Consider the following 23,707-nt stretch of genomic DNA (forward strand, 5'->3'; position numbering starts at 1 on the left):
TGCTAGCTAGCTATAGTGGCTGCCTGGCAGAAGTAGGAAACGGGACTTTCATTTTACGATCAGACAGCCACAGGTTTTGTCATTGTTACGTTAGACTAGTTATGCTATCTTAGTTATGGAGCAAGGAGTTTTGACATAGAATTTGAGAGTTCCTTTATGAAGATTTTTGCCACTGTGCATAGTAGGGTAGTAAGGAGGGTGGTCTTTTCTTTGGACAGCTGATGTTTAAATTCAGCCTCTCCTGTAAACCTGTAAGCTTCTTACAAAGTTCAGAGCAGTAGTTCTTAACCAACATGTTCTTGAGCATGGGTTTTCGTGCAGCACTTGTTCACTCAAAATTTTCAGAGATATCGAGTGACCCTTGACAAACTCGAGCACTGATACATAAAAAAAGGGCTTTAATTATTTAGTTAGTTAGTTATTTTATTAATTATGTATTCATTAATCTGCACTTTTCATACATAGAAGTGAGGCACCTGGTGCTCAAGCTGAATCTCTAAGCAGCATTTCGCCATGTCGTACAGCTTATCCTGTAGTTGCTTTCTTTGTCAATAACTGATGGCTTTTAAGTCACTGAATTATCATATCATACAGCTTATTTGGTAGTTCAAAGAAACAATTCTTTTTTTCAAGGCAGGCTACAGCATTTTTGTTGTGAGCGGTAAGAGTCATACAGTCGTCGCCTGCTGCATCTTTGCAGGGACTGGGCAGTTTGTACGGTGACTTGTTGACCCTCGATACGCTCGTGTATGAGTGCCACATCAGCCAACCAGTGAACCTTGTCCAGCTGGAGCAGATGTCAGACGGGGAAAAAATCAGGCTTTTGATGAGCATGGTAAGGCTGCATCTTTTGTGCATCTGCCCTGTTGTGCATCTTTTCTTCCAACGTCGGGGCGAAAGCAGTGCAGCCAGCGTATTTACATATCTGCATGCCTAGTTCACTTGGTTGCTTGTTTTTCAAAAACTTGCTGTTGAGAACCTCCCAGGGGCAAGCCGTGTAATACGGCACACATTACTATTAAAGGGCAACTGTGGATGTTTTTTAAAGCTCACATTTTGAATTAAACGTTTAATGTAGATTATTCTCCCTGCCCCTATCACTTACATGAAGTTTTGCAGCAGCATGGCATTTCATTCTGGCACAAGTTGATTGTGAATTCGTTTTCTCTCGTGATCTCAGTTGAGGGGATTTTGTTTGGCTAACACTGTGTTTGCGACATCGGAAACGTTGCCTCCACATTGATGCCCGCTTCACACTTGAAATGAGTTTTGAATGTTGGGTTGGGTGTTCTGGGAAATTTTATGAATGCAGTCATTTCTAATCTCCATTTCAGGTATTCAACACATATACGAGTGTTTGTGTTACTTCACCGTGTCATTTGGAGCACTGTCTCTTTCCATGAACTGAGTTTCAGTTTAAGCTTCCCGTTTTAATGCTTAGCGGTGCTAGAGGAATATAACGCGGAAAAACTGATAGAATTATTTACCTCAAAGCGTTATAAAGCTCCTGGGATGCCCTTTAGAGTTAAAGGTTTGAAGTAAGTTTCAGTTTGGTGTTTAGTTTTCAGGTTTAGTCCAACTGGTTTTGCATGCAGAGCTCGGACAAGAAGTTTGTGCTGTGTGTGCGGGATTGGCTGCTGCCATTTGTGAACCGGTGCGAGAGGACTTCTCCAGGCAGCCGTCGTCGTCTGCTGGGAGAATTTTTGTCGGAAATAGCTAAGGAAGACCTGGCACCATGTGTTCAAGTCTTTGAGAACTCCAGTCCTGAGGTACAGTCCAGCATCTTTCGTAACATATAAACTGCACTGCAACCTTGTACGTTGCAAGCTAAATACCGTTTTCTCTCTGAAGGATCCAGAGAGGATATTGCAAGATGCCCATGAGCTAGCAGAACTGGCTTTACTGTGCATCCGCAACTGTGAAAGGTTAGTTGAAAGCCTTGCTGGATTTCAATCCATTTCCCAACTTTACAAGGCCTAAGTCATAAGATCTACTGTTCACACTGTCCTTGCTTCAAGCTAAAAACGTCATAAATGGCTGATTAAAACTCCAAGAACAAACTACGGGTTACAAATGATTGCTTCCCAGCTACTGAAACACCTAAACATGTTACATCATAAAAGTATTGATATAATTAGTACACCGACCCGTGATCTTCGTAAGCGTTTCCTGCGCTTTAAAGGATAGCCTGGTTGTTTGTTCTTCTTTTTTTCCTTTTGTTACATTGTGCACTTCACAATTTTTTGCTAATATCTTTGTTATTTTGACATCGTTGACTAATATGTATTTAATGTTACTCTGATGACTTTGTACATGTCGGGGCTGAGGGCTCGTCAGGCACCTCAAGCTTTTTTCCCACTTTCCTTTTCATTGTTGTGATGAATAAATCTGTATTATTATTATTATTATTATTATTATTATTATTATTATTATTATTATTATTATTATTATTATTATTATTACTATTAGCTACCGGTCATGTCTTGCACTTTCTTTGCTCTATTTTCCTGCAGAGAGGATCAGCTGGACTACATTGGGAGGATCATCAAATGTGTTCCACAGCGAGGCGCAAGGTTGGTGGCAATTCTAAGTGCTTGTGCTGCAAAATTGGCTGAACAGATCAGAAAAGGAAACAAAAACCTGCAAAACACACAAAAAAAAAGGAGGAGAAAGCTTTAAAAACTTCAAGTTTCAGCACTGCCATTGAAGGCAGAAGCGTATAGCATAATTTCAGATTTTATATTTTCTTCATTGTTACCATGTCTTGCATTGGGGATCAATAAGCTGCACAAACATGTTTCCACAAACATTAGTGTACAGGCACTTGTGGGCAATTTTGTGTGCTAATTCTGTGGAAAGGAAAACGTAGCAGGAGCGGCAGAAAGTCAGGTGGGCGGATGAGGTTAAGAAGTTCGCAGGGGTGGGTATGGTCAGGCTGATGATGATGATGATGAATTCTGTCTGATGGCAATTTATATTGCCACATCATTGTGTGTGTAGCGCGCATGATTTGAAAATTGCTCTGTGCTACCAGTTAAGATTCCAGCCTTTTTTTTGTTAGCCCTGCCGGGGTGGCACAGTGGTTACGGCGCTCAACTACTGTTCCCAAGGGTGCGGGATCGAATCCTGGCCTCGGCGGCCGCTTTTCGTTGGAGGCGAAAAGCAAGGCGTCCTTGTGCTGTGTGATGTCAGTGCACATTAAAGAACCCCAGGTGGTCGAAATTTTTGGAGGCCTCCACTATGTCGTCTCTTATAGCCTGAGTCGCTTTGGGACGTTAAACCCCACAAACCAAACCAAACCTTTTTTGTTTTGGTGCTTATAAACACGTAGCCTCTATTCTGCACCTTTCAGATTTTTACATTACAAACACCATGATTGGCTACGTTGTGAAATAAGTTTTGCGCAAGTGCTTTTTTGTGTGCAATATATAAAATGCAGCTGTTACCGTGTTACCGAATGCATCTTAGTCTGCCTGAACAACAAAGAATCTCTCAAAGTCAAAGTACAGCAGGATGTTTTGTCTTTTCTGAACGGTTGCTCACACTGTGACTGTGCTCTCTTGCAGTGGTGACACTGAAAGCAATGAGCTGAAGCACCTGCATGATGAGCTGGATGCACTCGAAAGTTACATTGAGTGAGTACATTGAGCTACGTATAGCTATGGCTCTTAAACTTGCATTTCATATCATGGCCTTAAGCACGCTTCTTTATATATATAATATATATTTTTTTTGTGCACCACTGTATATAGCATATAGCACTGTATATAGCATACAAATGAAGGGTTTTGAAACAGCGTCTTCATGCTACAGTTTTGCTGCTCCCTTTTCCTCAGAGTCGCAGAGTGTCTCCACCGTTACGGCGCCAAGCTTTGCATCAGAGCGCTTGCTGACAGCGCCAGCGATGTGAAACAGTTAGAGCTCCTGTTGAAGAGGGTAACATCTGCTGCATTAAAGAGGTGGGTGCATTGGCAGCAGTTTCGCTCTTGCCATCTTAGTCAATAAGGGTGTGCTGGAATCCTGCACAGCACCATCATCTACTCCTTGCTGAATTGGCTTGGATTTGGACAAAGCTGTGGCAGGGTAACACTGCTGGCCTTTTGGTACAGTGCGGCAGTTTTGGCAATAGTATCGAAGTGGAAGTGTCGAAGTTGTTGCCATTAAAACATAGCAGACAATTGTTAACCTTTTCTTCTTTATTTTAGCATTTTTCCTGGTTTGGCCATGCAGTAAGCTCCACAGCCCACCTGCTACAAGGGTTATATCCGTAATAGCCATAATCGCCATTTAAATTCACCAGGTCTAAACTACCTCATTTATTATTAGTTGTGTTGTTACGAAGAAATCAATTTTATTTGGGAGCTTGTTTTTCTTATTGTGTACTTTTATGCTTTTACACCCTTTAACAAAATTTTATTGAATGTACACTTGCAAACAAAAAAAAAAAAAAAGGAAAGGCATGACTCAACTATGGTTGAGCCTGTTTACCGAGCGTAAGCTGTGTTTTCCATCGCTGCAATAATCACAAATGAAACTTATGCACATCCTGAAGATCGACTTTTGCATGCTGTAAAAAATTATTCCCAGTATTAGTTCTACTTTGCCCCTCTACTAAACTAGCTTGTATTCATTCCATTGTATGAAGTGCATGTACCCTCTTATGCTTAATAACTAGGGATGTGTGAATATTGGAGTTTTCAAATACGAATATGAGAATAAAATGCCTTCGAGTATTGAATGTCTGATAGTGACAGAAAACGAAAAATTAAAAAATAGCAAACACTGTTCGTCTTCTTTACTTCAGAATTCACATGACATTTGCAAATAAAATTAAACTGGAATTGCATAAAAGCCTATACCCTACTGAAAAATCCAGCATACATATTATATAGGATTCCATATGTCAGTTTTTCATACAAGAAGGACCTGCATGAAGGTGGGTGTAGCTGTGATAGTGCTGCTTGATACCGTAAGCTCTCGATAATTTGGCCATCAAGGGACCAGAAAAATTGTCCAAATTAACTGAAAGCTCTAGTTATCTTGTCAGCCTGAATAAATTGCCAGTGACCGCTTGTATCAGAGTAACTTTATCTGATGAACACCTGCACGATGGATGTCTGCATGGGAGATGAAATCGGAGTTAAAACGATATTCCTGGTTTCTTCAAGTTATTCGTTCTGCACATACTGTTGGGAAGGCCTTATTCACAAAAGGGAAGGTCCCTCCTCACAAAACGGCCCCGTAGCAGTTTGAGCAGGCAGCACTGTACAGTCCATGCACTCAAGCATCGTGGTGAAGTGCGCAGTGTGGGGAACTGCAGTGAATTCTAAATTTTTCGGTGTATTCGGTGATTTTTTAATATTCTGAAGTTTCGAATATCAGTTTTTTGAATATATGAATAGCACGGCATTTGATACGTATTTGAAATTTTTAATATTTGCGCACTCCTACTTTAACTATTCGGTGAACTGGTTTGCTAAATCACTCAAAAGTAAATTTTTTCTTGAACTTCCAGCCCATAAATTCCTAATCATAATTTTACAAAGAATCCTTTTGCTTTGAAGTAGACTTGGCTAAACTGATGATGGTTTCTTATACTGATGAAGGGAAATTTTTGCTCACTTTCAGAACACCACCACTCTCTGAAAATGAATGGAGTGCATTCTTGGATGACATATTGCAATTTCAAAAGAATGTCTTCCATAACATCACGGCAGCTGACTGTGTCAAGGTAAGTCATTCAGGTGTTGGAGCTTGCGTAATTCTAACTTAAATCTGCCTTTTGGCTAATGAGAAAGTTATCCTGACTGAGCCAGAGAGCAGATGCTTTATTATGTGCCATATAGTTAATCATGATGTCCAGGTAGACATGATCATGTGGATATGACCGACCAGGTAGACAGCGCCAGATCGGCTTATTGGGCTGGCATTGCCAGCTTGGAATGATTCCTTTCTCTGGTTAGAAAGAGAACATATTTAGTCAGGAAGAGGGCAGAAACTTTCGGAGCTCATCAAGACTAGAAATTCTGCTCTTGCAGCTGTTGGCAGTCTGCTTTGCGCAGAATTCTCTGAACTGAAGTGACTGAGTATGTCTTTTTGTTTCTTGCTTTCCGTGATAAGACTGTGGCTCATGCCTTGCTTGGGTCTGGAAATCGCGAGTTCATTGGTTCAGCATCAAAGTTGCTGACTTGCCACAAAGAATGCACCAGCAAGCCAAAGCATCCAAACTGCTTGCCATATGAGACCTCCGTTCAACTAGTTCTCGCTGCTGCCAGAGAGTATGTCGACTCAGCAGCTTCGCACTCGGATTCCTGCATTCCGCTAGCACGGTAAGCCTGTCCACAATGGGCATTTTTTACGTGCTTGTTGTTTTAGTGGAGCTTTGTAATCTGTAGGTTGCATTGGCTTTTTAATTCGTGTTTCCCGTGATAACAGTAAATATTTGCTAAGAAACCAGTGCTGTGCGTTCCCAAGACACACACTGACTGGGAAGAATAGAGAGAACGCAGGAAAGTTTGATCTCTTTCCCTACCATGCCAATTGTCCATCATTGGCTCACTGGCAGTAGTTGCAAGCGCTAATCTCAGACGCTTTTACGCCGTCTTTGAACATGTTGGATTAGCTTCCTTAAAGCTAGGAAACTACAATTTATTTTCTCTTTAGTTTCTTGTTTATCGCATCACTGATTTTTGAACCACTTGTGAAAACTGCGGAGCATATAAGCTTCGAACGTCGCCATCGCTAGCACAACACTCACCTTGAAATGTGGCATATATCATGGTGTAGTTACATTTGCAGTTGATGTTGTCATCTATTTAGGTGTCAGTAACTCTAATAATGTTTCTTCATTATAAGACTTTAGTTCAGAAGTCGAGGAAGGCCTGACACCCTCGCTCAAAACATTAGTTGCAGTGCCTTGGTTATTTTCTTATTTGGGCCTGTTTTGCTCAACCCTTTCGCAATTTGGAAACGGGTATTGATATTGCTAATGTTATTCGTGTTACTTGTACGCGTTACCGCATCGTTTTGGCAGGACTTGATGTCGTCAGTGCTGCAAATGATTTGCCTGACTGTTTCATCCTATGACGTGCCAAACTGGAGGGTCTCAAGTGATTTTTTTCTGTAGCCGGGAAAGTATAAGAACTAGAACATTGATTTTTTTTTTTTTTCAAGTGTTTGTTATTGGATCAGTCGTATATATTCGAAAGATTCTTTAGAATTTCTTTTTATTTTTGAATACAAACATACCTGTTTCGGCCTTGCACAAATGCTATTTAAAAGCTTGGTTTAGCAAATTAACTTTTATAATAAGACACGAAACATTTTAACTAAACTCATATTTATAAAAAATGCATTGACTTGGCCTTATCTTCATATGTTGCTTTAAATTTTATATTTCGTAGTGGACCAAAAAAGAAACTTAGTGCAAACTCGCAAAATATACACAGTCAAAACTCGATTTAACGAAACCCTGCTTAACGAAGAGATCCCGATTCCCCCTCAGACGCCTATTGTGTCGAATGTTTTTGGCTAACTCGAAATAAGTAAACAAATTGTGTGATCTGTCCCGATTTAACGAACCTTTTTCTGAAAATGAAAGTGAAAATGCTTATTTTTGGTCTGTTTTGTAGAGAAAGTAAGAGTGTGAAGGGTGATGATGGGGAAAGAAGTGCATATAGCACAAGGCCAGTGTTTTATTGTAAATGTTGATTGCCTATGAAAGTAGTTCCTTTGTTGGTACTATATTGCATCTTGTAGGAAATGCATAGACGTAGTGTTGGCTTTTCCATCATATTCACTATACGTCGTATCAGAAACTGCCCGGGTGTGAGGGCCAGCACCACTCAATCACTTCTAGAGAGTAAAGAGCTTGAAAAATACATTTTTTTTAACTATCTTAATATATTGCTTGTGTGTAACATTAGCTTGAGCACTTGAAGTTGTTTCTTCTCTCTCTCTATGTATATATACAGTTTTACATATAGTCTCGACGATTCGAGGTTGTAATGGACAGACTAAAACTGCTTAACCTGGACACATTGTCACCCTCTAAGGCTTGCAAATAAGTGTTTTTCAGCGCTGATATGCGCACGGGCCTTCACTAGACGTACATTCTTAACAGCCGTGGGCCTGGCGGGTATTTAAATTATGGCTGGAACTCCTATTTTTGTAATGATAGCATACTTTGCTGCATTTTTGCTCCAGTGCATGCCTGCAGATCCTGGATAGCCGGCTTCCCGAAGTGAAGGCCGAGTTGGATTTTTTGTCAGCTTTGCCCCTGCTGAACCAATTCAAAGTTGGTGCACTGCCCGTCCAAGGTAATATTTTTCACTTGTGTCCCAAATCGTTGCCGTTTCCTCCTCTTCTGTTTTTTCTTTATTTTTTCCTTTTTTCCAAGAAGGTGCTGCCAAAGGTGTCATTCTGTAGATTTTTGTTTGATTGGAGCATCAAATCTAGAATTTTTAGAATTTTAAGTCGCAGATCAGTGCGGCAGCACTTGGCCGAGCTGCTAACACTAACTTTAAACTCAGGCCAAGAATGTCGAAGGCGCAATCTCCTCTTCTCCTTTTCTTTTTTTTTATCCACCTACAAAAAAAATTGCAGGGATGCCTGAGCATAATGAGAAGCAGGTAGATGGTGAACAGAAATGTATAAGTACTACAGGACTCAGTGTGTAACATTATCGAGAGGTTTGTGCGGTTACTAATTTTTGTTTTGATTTCATGCGCTTTTGCCTTTCTTTCTTTCTTCCTTTTAGCACGCCACTGTGACAAGATGGAGCTCGTGAGGGAGGCTCTACGTCAAACCCCACATGCCTACAAACAGCCAAGCAAGGTAGCAAAACAAGTTCATGTCACCCCATGGGGAAAGGTTGCAACACATTTAATTGCCTGGGGTTTCCTTTAACTGCTACATGAGTTTCTGGTACAGTGACCCAGCACTCCTCAGTACCAGCAAAACTTTCGTGTGGGCTAGGTGGTTACTCAAAGCTGAAGTATGATGGCAGTGCATAGTCTTATCACATTTACAAGAGAGAACACTGGAAGACGTCCGCACCGTGGATGCACACATTAGCAATTGATGGTTTATGACATCACATCACATAACTTTATTACCTTAAAGACCCCCAGTTCGGAGGTATTACATAAGGGGTGGGTACATGTATAAACAGGTTATGTACAAAATAAACATATTATTTGTTAAATATGGCAGTTATAGAATTACAAAATGTGGATTTGTATGAGAAAAAAAAGAAGTTCAGGACTAAAGAAAAAGTTTAAAACATAAATTCTTAGATTGATAAAAAGGAGCCGTAAGAAGAAGAAAACTAGGAGGAAAATAAAAGAGTTGAAGAAAAAGAAAATTAAAAGAATTAACTATGAAAAGAACGCCCCTATCATTTTCTGCTATTGTCCTTATGTAGCACTGCACCTCCTTCCTGCTGAAGGCTGCTGAGAGATTATCAAAGCTTTTAAGGTGACTTCGGGTCAGGGGGAAGAATGCATAGTTCAATTTTTCGTTTTATTTTCCTCAAATCTTTTGTTCTCCTTCAAGTTTTCATCTCCTTCGTAAGGTTCTTTTTCAGTCCAAGATTGTTTTACATTTTCCTGTTTTTCTTTAGCCTTAGAATGTTTTCTTCTTTTTGTTTATACCAGAAATAAACCATCAGTTGGTAGTGTGCTCACCACCAGTGTGGACGTCTTCAAGTGTTCCCTCTTGTGTGCTGTAGACTATGCAGCACCAGCAGACTTCAGCTCATCAGTCCCCTTAGTCAAAGTCATGATGCTGAAAAACCGATAACCAATGGATGTCCGCTGTATGCACTTTAAACAGTGCAAAAATATAATTTTCTACTTTGTATGAAATGTGCAGAAGTGCACTCACATCTATTCGATGTGGAGCTTTTCTGTTTCATTCTACAAGCTTGTCACATTTATGCTTAGTTAATTTTTGAGTACATAAATTTTGTACTTGAAAAACAGCTCACAAAAAGTAACAGACAGAAAGAAGGCCACAGAACGAGCGCTCGTCACAATAGACTTTTTTATTATTATTATGTCTGTTTCTTTCTGGGTGTGTGTGTGTGCGCCGTTTTTTCAATATCACATTTATGCCAGCTGCTTGTCTATGCATTTTCTGGCAGATGCTAAACCCTTATTCATTTCTGTCAAATATAAGACCTGCCACTGAACAAGTGTTGTAAATTAACTTGGTTTCACAGAATTCTTTTTGTTTAACTTGCATCTAAATGTGAGTAGCTTTTGCAGTTGTCTGAAGGTGAAACCATTTTTTCTTTCTCTCTCTCCCTCACTGCCTTTATCCAGCTGCTGAAGCTTGCAGAACTTCTGCACCTCTATGGCGAGGACACGGCGCGTCGGGAAGGTGCTGTGCTTTCTTTACTCGCGGATGCTGCCTTCGAGGTATGTTAATGGGAGACATTCCCCACTCTTATTTCTATCGCACCTGAGAAATGCCACAGGAATGCAAAAGGTGACCCTAAGGATTCCTATTCAAAAAAATATCAGGTCACACATCCAAAGCAGCTAAGAGTGTTAGGTTGCATAGCCACAATGACTAGTCGCAATTTCGATATCCTTAGACCACACTGCTTTTTCCCCACACTTAACGATGCATTTTTGTTTCTGTGCTTTAAACATTAAGAGGCATCGTGGATTTCTGGGTGCAGATTAAAAAAAAAGGTAGCAGGCTTTGCTGTTTTAAGCAGGGCTTGCCTAAGACTGTCAGAACCATACCAAGAGGGGATTCAAGTGATGCCAATCAACCAGCAGCGTTTTCACCTAGTAGGGACTTCCATTTTATAGGTGACATTTAGAGGAACCTATTTGACGGAACAATGACATTCTTGCAGTAATGGTGCTGAAATGGGGCATCCCGGCCTTCTGTTTAGTACCAAGTGGTGTCGAGCTCTGTGACGAGAAAGTTTGATTTTGTTGTTTTCTCCTCTCTGCTGAGTCGTGATGATTGAGAAAAGAAGGAATCATTCCTATGCAGGATAAAATTGATTTAAAACGATGCTATATGTGCTACTATACATAGAGAAATGTAGTGTTTGGGGAAAGCCTCACTTGCTTGGCACATTAGTACCTCACATTCAAGTTTATTCAAAGTCGCTGTACATGTTTCAGTTAGGAGCATTCAACTTCGTTACTGTACGTCTTTAGTGTTCTATGAAAATGCCTATGTGATCTCAAATGCTTGCACACTTGTACTGCAAACTGTCGAAAGTGTCAAAACAAAATGTGTTTTAACATCTACACAAGTAAGATTTTAAAGCATTGCTATGCACAGTGAAATCGCACGGGCGCACCTCAACACAACTATGGGTAAAAGGGATGTAAGGATGTAGCAGCCGGTGTAACAGAAGCAAACCACTGGCAGCATGACTTTTCACCATCAATATCTGTGGCATCGTTCGCGCGCACATGACTCCAGTATTTTTGTTTCTAACTGGCACTTCTTTTTTTCTTTTAAATTGTAGGTTTTTGCGGGGAAATTTGGAGGCTGTGCGGCTAGGGCAAGAATCAAAGAAATAAATGCAGCATCATGAACGCAGTATTCCTTTCGTTGCCTCTTGTCTGGTCCCATTTGCACAGTTTCAACCTTCTTAGAAATGAACCGCTAACTAACCTGCAAGAACATTCAGCTAAAGCGTAGGTTGTGTATTTATGCCTTTTCACTTCTGTATGTCATTTCACTTCTGGAGCTCACCCACCTTATTCTTTTCAAGGTGAAGACATTAAAAGAAGTCATTGCTGGGGCATTAAAGAATTACTTAAAGGGGCACCGAAAAAGTTTCTGATATATATTTCTTTGCCTGCAACAATATTGCCCAGCTTTAAACAGCGAAGCTAATCTGCACCCAGATACAAATGAACAATCATTGGCCACTTTCGTTCCGTTTCGACAATTTTATGTAAACCTTTCTCTTCGTCTTGCTCATTAATGCATTTCCCTCTGTTGTCATGCTAAGCCTAGGCCAGTAGTGTTGTCTTATTCTTATTCTCAAGGCAGCATACGCCATGAAAGGTAGTGAGAGGTCAAAATAAACAAGGCAAAAAGGCTGACATGAGTTGCTTAAAGTTCACTTATAGCACATGATAAACATGGTATTGCTTGTTGGAAGTCGTTAGCAGGGTTTTATTGAATACTGCCAGTAACTATTACTAATATGAGATATTGAACTTGGGTCACTTAAAGAGCAAAACAAGATTTGTGGAAGTCCACGGTTCGATTTCTGTTTTGATATAGGACGCAGACTACAAGCAATGCTACGAGATTTGTGAAAAGGTGGTGGCTGGAAGCCATTCAGAAGGATGGAGAATCTGCCAGAGTCTGGGAGAGTGTGCTGAGTTTCCGGATGTTGTGGCCAGGTATGTTTTCTTTTCCTTTTTCTTTCTTTTTATTTTTCAGTGTCTTATCATTTACGCATGTGACTGTAGGCACATCTTAATTTGAAAACTTATCATAGTGGTGTTTCTTTAATTCAAGATGTTTTGTGGCTAATTCCCATCTGCCCATTAATATTTCCCATTAATATTTCCTTTGCCTATTTACTATGCACATTTTTTACCACACGCTGTTACTCCTGACAGCTTTTTTCATACTCTTCAAGTTTATGGTTTTAAATACTCATTATTTGCACAATGAACCCAGTTCCAAAAGTTCACACAAATGTTGTGGGGAGTGTTTGTTTATTTTTATTACTTGTCACAGAAGCATCTAGCATGACAGAGATGACAAAAATAGAAAAAGGAAGGGATGGATAGTTTATGTTGTTTGCAGGTTTTCATTTTTATTATGTTGGCTGATATATATGAGTGAAAATTTTTATTTTGACAAACGAAATAATTTTTGCATTTATTACTGGAGTGCATCCACCACATAAGTGAAAATATCATACAGTAAAACCCCTTTGTACTAAAGTCACTCAGACCAGCAAAAATCTTTACTAGTATATAAGGATCTTTACTACATCAGTTTTTGGTGATGACATGGCCTTGAATATGCTGTCTTGTAGTTAAATGGCTACCTACTAAGCGGGTCTTCCTGCTGTGTTAAAAAAAAAAAAGAAAGGAACTCTAAAATACCTTTTGTCCCTCTCTTATTGTTTCTTAGTGCCATTTTCTTTATTTCAGTTATAAAATTTTTGTTTACATCTTGTGGAGGTACCTCTTTAGCTTGAGTGCAACGTGGCTATGAATACTACTTCATTTCTTAATCCCCACACCTGGAGACTCCTGACTTATTACATTGGCACACATGTGAACGTCTTATCACCTGCCGCAAGGTTGTAAATTCAAGTATTATCATATTGCCCATCTCATTTTTCCCGCTCTTCCTCTCTTACTACCTGATGTTCTGAAACAGTAAACATAGCGTCATTGAAATAACATGTGAATTATTTCAAATATTCCTTTTCTTTCTACAGTCAAGCAGTGGAATGAGTTTGATGGGTTTCTGCTGAAAGTGCCAGCTAATGACTTTGTTCACCAATTGTCTAGTTATCTGACAAGTTTGCATTTCTACATTTGTACCTCTTGTTGAGCCTTGTATAACTCAGAGAATGTGTCTATTATTTCACTTCTGCTTGCTTGTTTGACTGTTGTCATGCGCTATTGGCAACAACTGAAACCCAAACCAGACAGTTGAAACACAAACAGCAAAAAGAGATCCTACACAGGTGAAGCTCGTAACCGAGCTAGGTTAATTTTACTTCTATTCTTTAGAAGTGTAGTCAACCTGGCCTTTGTCTCTCCTTCAGGAGGTAACATGTTCATGTCTCTGTTTCGGCATTTCAGTTCCCTTGTTTATCTTCCATTCATTACTTATAGTACGCCTTGCGGTGTCTTAATGTTAAGGCAGCAGTATGCATAAATAAACAAATAAAACAGTTATGTAGGTTAGTTATTTGTAGCTCAAGGTGGCATTGTATGTGAAGGGCAGGCTGTACATATTTTGTTTCTGTTGTGATCTGACGAGCTTATTTGTTTTGTTGCATTGTTTCCCAACTTTCAATTGTGTTCATTTTCTTTCTTCTCCTCTTCAAAAAAAAATTGTCTAAATAAAATTCTCCAGGCAGAAGCTGCTTGCATTCTCCCTCTGCTACTGCCCTGACACTGTAGTGGACAAGCTCCTGAAGGCCACTCAGATGTTAGAACTGCAGGAGATCTACCAGCGACTAGACATTCCCCAAGAGGAGCTGTCTAGCAGCACCAGCAAAGAATCGGTGAGGGTTCTTTGTCACATCTGTCTTCCCCCACGTCCCCGCATCTGTTTCTTGCATTTTAATCAAGAGAGTGCAAATGTTCGGTTCGTATTCGGTTCGATCTAGAAATTGTTATTCGAGAACTGCCAGTGGTTGAATACTGCACCAGTTTTCATAAATACAACCAAGGCAGTATATACCACAATGCCTGTGAAGCAGTACAAAGGCAGCCTCTTCTCTTTCTTCTCCGTCATTTATTGTTCGGACTTGTCACTCTCGGACACCGCTATAGGCACCCTGCAGATGTAACTAGTATCTCCGGCACCAATGAGAGCACCTCTGTGGCGGTGCAAGTGTCCCATTGGGGGTGCCCACAGGCAACTCCGCTGCGGCTTTTAGCTTGTAGCTGGGAAGTTTTCTCATGTGCTTCAGTAACTACAGGTCACTGGTGCGTTGTGGTGCCCAAACATTCTCCAGGCACGAAGCTTTTAAATCCTTTTTTTATTTAGTCCTTTACCACCATGCAAGTATTTGCATGTGCATGCGGATAATGCAGGAATATTCTTGCACCACCACACATTGATGCTACAGTCTAACCCGGATATATTGAATTCGAAAAAGATTGCGAACTAGTTCGATACATCGATAATTCGATATACAGAAATTAGCTTGAGACGCCACTTGCGATCATGAAAAATGATACTACCATACTGTATTTGTCGCATATTTAACCCACTCGAATAATGAACCCACCCTCCACTTCTGCCGCCAAGAATTAAAAAAATAATAATAAAAAGGGTTAGTCGGTAGCACATCCCTTCCTACGGCCGTCGCATCCACAGCTCATTTATTGGCAGCGCGCCAATATGCTGCACAGCAATAAAGTCAATGTTTATCTTTTGACTATACTTTAGATGCTAACTCCTGCGTTTGCGGGAAGCGAACTTGGCAGGGTGCCCGTGATGGCTCGATTGCACAAGCCTGGTTCGATTTATCGCGCCGCGCTTGGAGCGGGCGGAGTCCACTGCCACAAAATTATTGGAAAGCATCACAGCTGCAAATGCTGTTTGAAGCGAACAATGATGAAAGCCGGTGTCATGATCGCAGCTGTCCGTGCACTTTACTTGATTCATAGATGCAAGAATAGGCAACTGGCAAAAAAAAAAAAAAAAAGATCTGCAGCTTCTTAACGCCCGCAGCCGCCATAGCTTGCACTACGGCGCACGTTTAGCACGACGACAAGGATGGACGACTCTTGCAAAAAAAAAAGTCTGTTGCTTCTTAACATCCGCAGGCATCATCGCTGCGCCGCACATTCAGCTCGACGACATAAGACGCGCATCGCATGTCACCCACCGTGCACAGAGATTTCACAGCTCACACTGGAGAAAGCGTCTGACGTTCTGTCTGCCACAGGCTAAGCTGGCTTGTCGGCACATGCGTAGTGCGTGCTGCTGCAAACGAAGACCGGGAAAGAGAAAGGAAGGGGAGAGACAAAGTTTGAAAGAATGGGCACACCCTTGCGCGGCTGCATTGGCTGCATCTACTCTGTCCCGGCCATTGCCAAACCAGTTCTGTCTCGTTCCTTCACGCACATGGCTTGCAAACTTCACGTGCTGGCGCACGACAAACGATCACCGCAGATGCGAGCGCATTTGGGAAAAGGGCATGGCGCCGGCCTAGACGGCCGTCGCTGAACCGGTTCTTTCTCGTTCCTTCTGCACGTGGCTTGCAAAACGTCATGCGACAAATGGCCAAGGGTTATGCGATTCGCTGTGGGGAAGGCGCACCTTTCAGTGCGTGGTGCGGAGTTCGATATATCGAATGACCGGTGAAATTGGAGTTCGATATAGGACACAGCTTTCCAATACTTTTACATGGGATTTTCAAGGGGATATTTTGTGAATTCGATATAACCAAAATTTGAATTATTCAGGTTTGATATATCCAGGTTTGACTGTATATTGTTCTCCCCCTCTGTGATTTCGATAAAGCAAATTGATGTACAAAATCACTAAACATTATTTTTCACACTGAAGAAAAGGTTACCTTCTCGACTGAACTAAGATATGGTGAACGGCTGGAGGGAGATTGTTAATCACAGAAACTGCTCAGTAAGTTGCATCATATGAAAACTATTTGCAGCCATTTTCTAGACATTACAGCTAAATATATTTGCCTTTTTCTTTCCAGTTCAAAAAGAGCTAGGCCGCTTGAGAGTAGTCGAGAGCAGAAAGGGTGTTCCTTTATCAAAGAGCTCGCTTCCGCGCGAGCATGTTTGGGAAAGGACATCTGATATCCCCATTAAACACTGACACATGATAGATTTCAACGTCTTTTTGAATGCACGGAAAAGTAGCAGATATATTTAATTACAGTAAGCAATCAGAAGCAATTTGTTTCCTGAGCTGGTGGCCTCTGTCTTTTTTAACTGCGCAAATGACAAAACATTTGATCGTATGGCAGGTGAACATGCACCAGTTATGGATTGACTTTGCACCAGGAACTAGGTTTATGACCGGCAATGCCGCATTAAAAATGAATTCAAGCAGTGCTGTGCCTACGCGTTACATTATTCGAATTTCTTGTCAGCACGGATTTGCATGTTGTTACCACCTAGGCACATGTGGAATGGAAAGAAATTCAAACAGCAAAGCATGAATGCAGTGCGTCATTCACACTTCTTTTTGTTATCCATTCATGTCATTTACACCTGTAGTCTTGAATGAGGACAACAACCATCATGCGACAACTTTCCAACCACACGAGCACTGCCTATAGCAGAACTGATTCATTGGCTGTAATAGGCCTAGAATGGTAACTACAAAAATAATGATTTTTTTAGCAGCAATGTCACACGAACGCCAATAGCTTTAAGCTTGACACCCATTAGCACCATATTTGCTTCTTTTCTTTTCTTTATTTTTTCTGAAGAGCACATTTTCCGGTGATAACTTGCTTCATGTAGTAGCTGTCACCTTTACAGCACGATAAGAGAAAAACGCTCGTTTTGTAGTTCCAGAAAGCCTCTCGAAACTTCCGAGTGCCTGCTGATTCTGTACTCCACTGCCTTGAATGCATACTTTGCCTGCTACACATCAGCCTGTGTACACAAAAGTGGCTACTTGTTGGTGCTTCAGAATAAGCAATGGTGGTGATGTCTGGCAGATGCGGGGTACCTGTAGGTTTGGGCCTTTCCACATACCACACGTGATGAGAACACGATGGCAGACCTTCCGTATCACAACCGCCGTAGCGCTCATCCTATCATCTCCGCAACTTTTCTAGTGTGAGAGCCCTTGCAAAAGTTCGCATTGGGCTCCCAAAGGAGGTCCGAAAGCTGAGTTCTCATTAGCAGGGCTAGAAGTCTAGGAAAAAATCCATCCTTTTCATGGTGCATTGTAATCCACGCACCTCCAACGTGCACATAGTGGCAAGCACTTCAATGATGGGTAGACCCTGTCACTAAGCAATAGCTTGGCCACATACATTTGGTTTGTGAACTTCACTGTGAGCAATGATGACTATTGGCTGCGTTTTTGCCAGCCATCCAAATTGAGCTGCATGGTATTCCCACACAGCGACTGGTGCCTCACTATTCATTTTTCGCTTTTTAGAAGCACTCTTGCCATTATAAACCAAACATGCATACCCCTCACTTATGTCCATGTTGGTCTCTCAACTCACCTAAACTGCGTGCTCTTCATGAGTTAGTGTTAGTGCAATGGAGCCTCTTCACTAGGCTTGATCTCATTCTTGAACTTTTGGTAGCTTTTTTTCTTTTTTTCAATAACAAAGACGGCGAGGGGCGCATTTTTGTAAGTTGACCTTCATATAATTTGGCCACTTCTTCTTGACCCTCGGTAGTCTGAATTAGCAAGATTTTTTTCCATTTATGTGTTATTTATAGATTTAGTTTTGTTACCCATTTTGTGTCGCCACGATACAGGTTGTGGACTTTACCACTTTACCACTTTAACATTTGTGTGTGTACGCGCGCCTGTGCATGTGTGTGTGCATGTGTGTGCATGGTACTCACCTGTTTCTCTCTTTTCTGATTTTTTTTTTTTTTTGCACTGAAGGAATAGTCGATGCCGAAAGCATTTTTGCTTCATATCCTTATTGAATTCTTTTTGGAAAAATTCAATATGTGCACATCCCTAGTTTTAATGCATATCAGTTATGACATTCCTTTAGATTTTTTATTTCTAAGTTGGTTAGGCTTTAACACATTGTCTGCTACCATTCAATATGCAGTAACCACCTCCCCCCTCCCGCCAGCATCTATACAGGGAGCGGAAAGGGGGGGCAAGAAGCTAACTACCAAACATATTGTCACTAAATTTATCTTTTTGAATATTTCATGTGGCAGTTAATAATCTCACTGTTCAAATTTGTGGGCTGTGTGTTCTCTTTGAGTGAAAGTTAATTCCCACAAAACTAGTTTGCTATATACTGTTTTGCTGGTAACTAGGATTTTTTTTTATGTGGTAATTTCCTGTTGTCTTACTTTTCGAAGGGGCCCTTGCCTGACAGGGACGGCAAGGTGCTTTCTTCATGGGGTTCTGGTGACTCGGTTAAGTCGGATGAAAGCCAGGAGAATTCATGGGGCTTTGTGGGCCTCACAGCAGGAAAAACGCGTTCCATGCTGACAACTCTGGGCAGTGCTGACTTCTGGAAAACTACGGTCAGGTATGGTCATGACAGATTTACTGATTCATTAAGGTTGGTGGATACAGTTGGGCCTGTACATGTTGTTGTTTTTCTTCTCATTTCACTTATTGAAATGTATTGATTGTGAGCACCTATACAAGTACTAGTACAAATGCAGGATGAACAGCATAAGAAAACATTAATGTGTCATTTTGCAAAGGACTTTTGCGAAATTAATTCACTCTTCAATAAAAGCTGTACAGAACTAAAGAAGGTTTGTGGTGGCACTACAGTATTTCTCAATATGTACTGTGTATATATGTGTACACACTTATTTCAAACCACGAAGAACGGAGGATAGCAGAGGGGTCAGACTGGGGGAGAGTGCATGCGTTCATGCAGCCGCCGAGCGAGGATGCACTTGCGTCTTAGCTCATGTTCCCACTCGCTCGCCCACCACCATTGCCCCAGCTGGGCCCCGGGAAACCGGCTCCGCTGTTCCTGCTACCGACGCACAGGAGCTCACTAGTGGCAGCAATGAATGCACACTGGCTGTCCAGTCTTTTCCCCGCAGGGGGCACCTGTTAAAGCAGGTGTTTGCGTGTACTGTGCAACACCACGGACCCCAGCACCCACGCTTAGCCGTGCGTGGCATCGCCGTGTCTGGGGAAAAGGGGATCCTGGTGGTTGAGCCGATGCCGAGTGTTTGGACCTTTAAGGCCCCTCGGCGGAGGCAACACACCACTTTGGCCCACGCTTCCCACAGACGGCACCTCCGGGCTGACCCACCCGGGGGAAATCGGCAGTCGCCTTTTCCTGTCCTCCCCTCCATCTCTCACTTTCCTATCCCCTCTCTTACAACTGTCCTGTCTTCTCTTACCTTCTTCATTTCTTCCTACTTCCAGGCGGCGAGGGTTAACCTTGTGTGGCTAGCTACCCTGAGTTACGCCATAGTATTGGGTTATAGTTACGGTGTACAGCTGACGTGGGCAGGAATTGACAATTTCTGTCCCGTCCCCTCGTTGGGCTCCATGGTGGGTGGCTGGCACTGCAGCCGAACAGTATACTTTTTTATGGCATCTAAACTCCTTAACCCCGATCGTCCTCCTTCTAAAAGGGGGCGCACCGAGACCACCATGTTCTTCTCAAAGAACATAAACAACTTTCCTCGTTTCCACGTGGTCCACAGTGACCACGAGGAAATCACTGCACGACTTGTGTCCCCATTTGTTGTTTCTCGAACGTTGACTGAGGCCATTGGCCAGGGCTATAAGATAAAGAAACTTGGAAACGGTGACCTGCTACTAGAATTAATATACAATCATCAGTATCAGAAGCTAAGTGCAGTCGAATCATTTGGAGAAATACCGGTACAGATTAGCCCGCACCGATCACTAAACACTGCCCGAGGAGTCATCTCTGATGATGACCTTAGGTACGTGAGTGAACAAGAACTTCTTGAAGGCCTGAAGGAACAAAATGTCACAGATGTTTACCGGATAAAGATCAGACGAGATAACAAAGAGATAGAAACAAAGCACATTGTACTCACCTTTGCTGCAAGCACTCTCCCAGAATCTGTCGAAGTAGGCTACACAAAGATAAAACTGAGGCCCTACATCCCTAACCCACGCCGTTGCTTCAAATGTCAGAAATATGGCCATGGCTCTCAGAGTTGCCGTGGCCAACTCACATGTGCAAAGTGTGCCTCGCACGAACACTCTACAGACAACTGCGAAGAACAGCCGCTTCTCTGCTCAAACTGTGAAAGTAACCACCCAGCTTATTCACGCTCATGCCCGTACTGGAAAAAAGAAAAAGAAATAATTACACTGAAAGTCACCGAAAACATATCTTACGGAGAGGCACGAAAGCGGCTTTCTCTTCCTCAAAAGCCACACTACTCCGTTGTGACGCAGCAGGGTGCGGCATCACAGCGGTCGTCGGCACCTGCTCAGGAAGCACACAGTTCTTCCAGGGCAGCGCCACCTGCGCCCTCGGTGGAGCCAGCTAGCGCTACTCCACCACCACCCGCAAAGCTGGCTGCGCGGACCCCCAGGTCAGCCGGCCCAAAGGCCTCGACCCATGAGTCGAAGCCTAAAACTGACAATCCTGTGCTTTCTGCACAGTCGTCCACCGCATCTGAAGATGTGATGGACACAACTTCTTCACCCCAGCTGCCTAGGCGGCAAAGCTCACTGGAGTGAAAAAGAAGGGGAAAAGTCCCAATAACAGGTCCCAAGGACCCACAAACCTAAGTTTAAACTTGTCCCCTAAATAACTTTTAATTATGGCGCTCCTCATTTATTGGAACTGCCGAGGACTCTTTAAAAATTTAGATGATATATATGAAATTCTTGCGGACTATCAACCAAACATACTTTGTCTGCAAGAAACCCATTTAAAACCAGCAGACTCAAATTTTCTTAAGCAATATAATGTATTCAGGAACGACAGGCAAGGCAGCTCTCACTCCTCTGGTGGCGTTGCCATTGTAACACAAAAATCAATCCCCTCTCGAAACATCTCACTCAACACAGACTTAGAGGCAGTGGCAATCAGAAGCTTAGTTTATGGTAAAATAACAACGGTATGTTCCCTGTATATTGCTCCAACTTATAAGCTAAGTAGCGAAAGTTTTGAAAAATTGATTGGTCAACTTCCGGAACCTTGGTTGCTGGTCGGAGACTTTAATGCTCACCACCCATTATGGGGATGTGCAAGAACGGACTCCCGAGGTGTTCTAATCGAAAAATTCTTATTGTCCTCGGGATCATGCTTACTAAACACGAAACAGCTAACTTACTACAATATAGCGCATAACTCTTACACATCGATAGATCTAGCCATTGGCTCCTCGATGTTCCTAGCAGCTACAGAGTGGACTGCCATTAACAATCTATACGGAAGTGACCATTTTCCGATCTTAATAAAATATACTGGGAACGGAAATGAAAATGTGTCGAATCCCAGAAAATTCAAAGAAAATGCAGCCAACTGGAAGATGTTCAGGGAACACTCATCACTGCCTTGTTCATTCATTAGTGGTCTAGATGTAGATGAAACTCAGCGCTTGATCACACTGCACATTATAGAAGCTGCAGAAAAATGCATCCCACAAACGTCAAGTAAGCCACGAAACAAACGAAGACCCTGGTGGAATGCAGAATGTAAGACTGCTCGTGAAGCTCAGAACAAGGCATGGTCGAACTTGCGACGACACCCCACAGCTGAAAACTTAACTGCCTTTAAGCGAGCAAAGGCAAATGGCAGGCGTGTTCAACGCATCGCCAAGCGAGAAAGCTGGGCCTCGTTCCTTTCGTCTGTGAACTCTTATACTGACGCACACAAAGTCTACAACAGAATAAGAGCACTGAAAGGATATAACACTCTCACAACACCTCTTGTCAGCACCAATGGCGACACACTAGAACATCAAGCAGACACACTAGGGAAACACTTTGAATACATATTTAGCTCGGCACACTATACAGATTCCTTTCTGCGGCACAAGGTGACCGAAGAGAGTAAACCTATACATGATAAGAGACTATGCACAGGAGGGTACAATAGCCCATTCACACTACAGGAGCTGAAGAGTGCACTAGACACATGCAAGAACACAGCAGCTGGTGCTGACAGGATCACATATGCAATGCTCAGGCACCTCCATGTGGACACCCTCGAAACCCTACTCTGCCTGTATAATAAAATATAGGCCACAGGACGCTTTCCTCAAGCATGGAAGGAAGCAATCATTGTCCCGATATTAAAACCTGGCAAAGAACCCACACTTGCAGCGAGCTATCGGCCAATTGCCCTAACCAGTTGCTTATGCAAGCTTTTCGAAAAAATGGTAAACCGTCGTCTTGTTCACTTCCTAGGATTCAATGGCCTCCTTGACACAAACCAAGCTGGTTTTAGGGCTGGGCGATCAACAGACGATCAGCTCATTGCATTTGAGTCCTATGCAAGGGATGCTTTTGTACACAAACAACACTGTCTATCTGTCTTTTTCGATCTTGAAAAAGCATATGATACCACATAGCGCTATGGTATCATCCGCGACCTCTTCTCTCTCGGTATCACAGGGAACATGTTGAACACGTTAAAAAGCTACTTGTCTGAACGAACCTTCAAAGTTCGTGTTGGCAATACATACTCGAAGCTGTTTGTACAGGAAAATGGTGTCCCTCAAGGTGGTGTCCTCAGCTGCACGCTTTTTATTGTCAAAATGAACTCGCTAAAAGGCGTGCTGCCAAGAACCATCTCTTATTCTTTATATGTCGATGACGTCCAGATAAGTTTCAAATCTTGCAACCTGGCCATCTGTGAACGCCAGATTCAACTAGGCGTCAACAAACTGTCTAGGTGGGCTGACGACAACGACAAAGACCATCTGCGTGCTTTTCACTAAGCAGCGTGGCATTAGACCTGAGCCCAACATTACACTGAGTGGTCAGAGCCTTGCAGTTCAAAAAGAACATAAATTTCTCGGTGTAGTTTTTGATGAAAAGCTTTCCTTCATATCACACATAAAACAGCTGAGATTAAAATGTCTAAAGGCAATGAACCTGCTAAAAATTCTGTCCCACCAGTCCTGGGGCACAGATCGTGACTGCCTCTTGAGCCTTCTGAATAGCGTAGTTTTGTCTCGTATTGACTATGGCTCAATGGTTTACGGGTCAGCATCACCTTCTGCCCTAAAAATGCTCGATCCAGTGCACCACCTTGGCCTTCGCCTTGCCACAGGTGCTTTTCGAACTAGCCCAATTGCTAGCCTCTATGTAGAGGCTAACCGATGGTCATTACAGCGAAGAAGACAAT

At 42.2% G+C, this 23,707-nt stretch overlaps 1 protein-coding gene across 1 annotated transcript in view; it reads left to right on the forward strand.

The window, feature by feature from the left end:
- The window catches only part of LOC146199313 (NBAS subunit of NRZ tethering complex-like), a 95,883-nt gene that overhangs the window by 36,492 nt on the left and 35,684 nt on the right, over positions 1-23,707 (forward strand). Inside the window, exons 24-37 of the mRNA XM_084594782.1 lie at positions 701-835; positions 1,596-1,769; positions 1,852-1,925; positions 2,514-2,573; positions 3,567-3,635; positions 3,837-3,959; positions 5,629-5,731; positions 6,121-6,329; positions 8,206-8,318; positions 8,759-8,835; positions 10,326-10,421; positions 12,271-12,392; positions 14,098-14,248; positions 18,747-18,919. Coding sequence (XP_084450908.1) covers positions 701-835; positions 1,596-1,769; positions 1,852-1,925; positions 2,514-2,573; positions 3,567-3,635; positions 3,837-3,959; positions 5,629-5,731; positions 6,121-6,329; positions 8,206-8,318; positions 8,759-8,835; positions 10,326-10,421; positions 12,271-12,392; positions 14,098-14,248; positions 18,747-18,919 — 1,679 coding nt within the window. The remainder of the gene's footprint in view (positions 1-700; positions 836-1,595; positions 1,770-1,851; positions 1,926-2,513; positions 2,574-3,566; positions 3,636-3,836; positions 3,960-5,628; positions 5,732-6,120; positions 6,330-8,205; positions 8,319-8,758; positions 8,836-10,325; positions 10,422-12,270; positions 12,393-14,097; positions 14,249-18,746; positions 18,920-23,707) is intronic.

The sequence above is a fragment of the Amblyomma maculatum genome, chromosome 2, assembly GCF_055883805.1.
Source record: "Amblyomma maculatum isolate TAMU_Amacu chromosome 2, ASM5588380v1, whole genome shotgun sequence".
NCBI lineage: Eukaryota > Metazoa > Arthropoda > Arachnida > Ixodida > Ixodidae > Amblyomma > Amblyomma maculatum.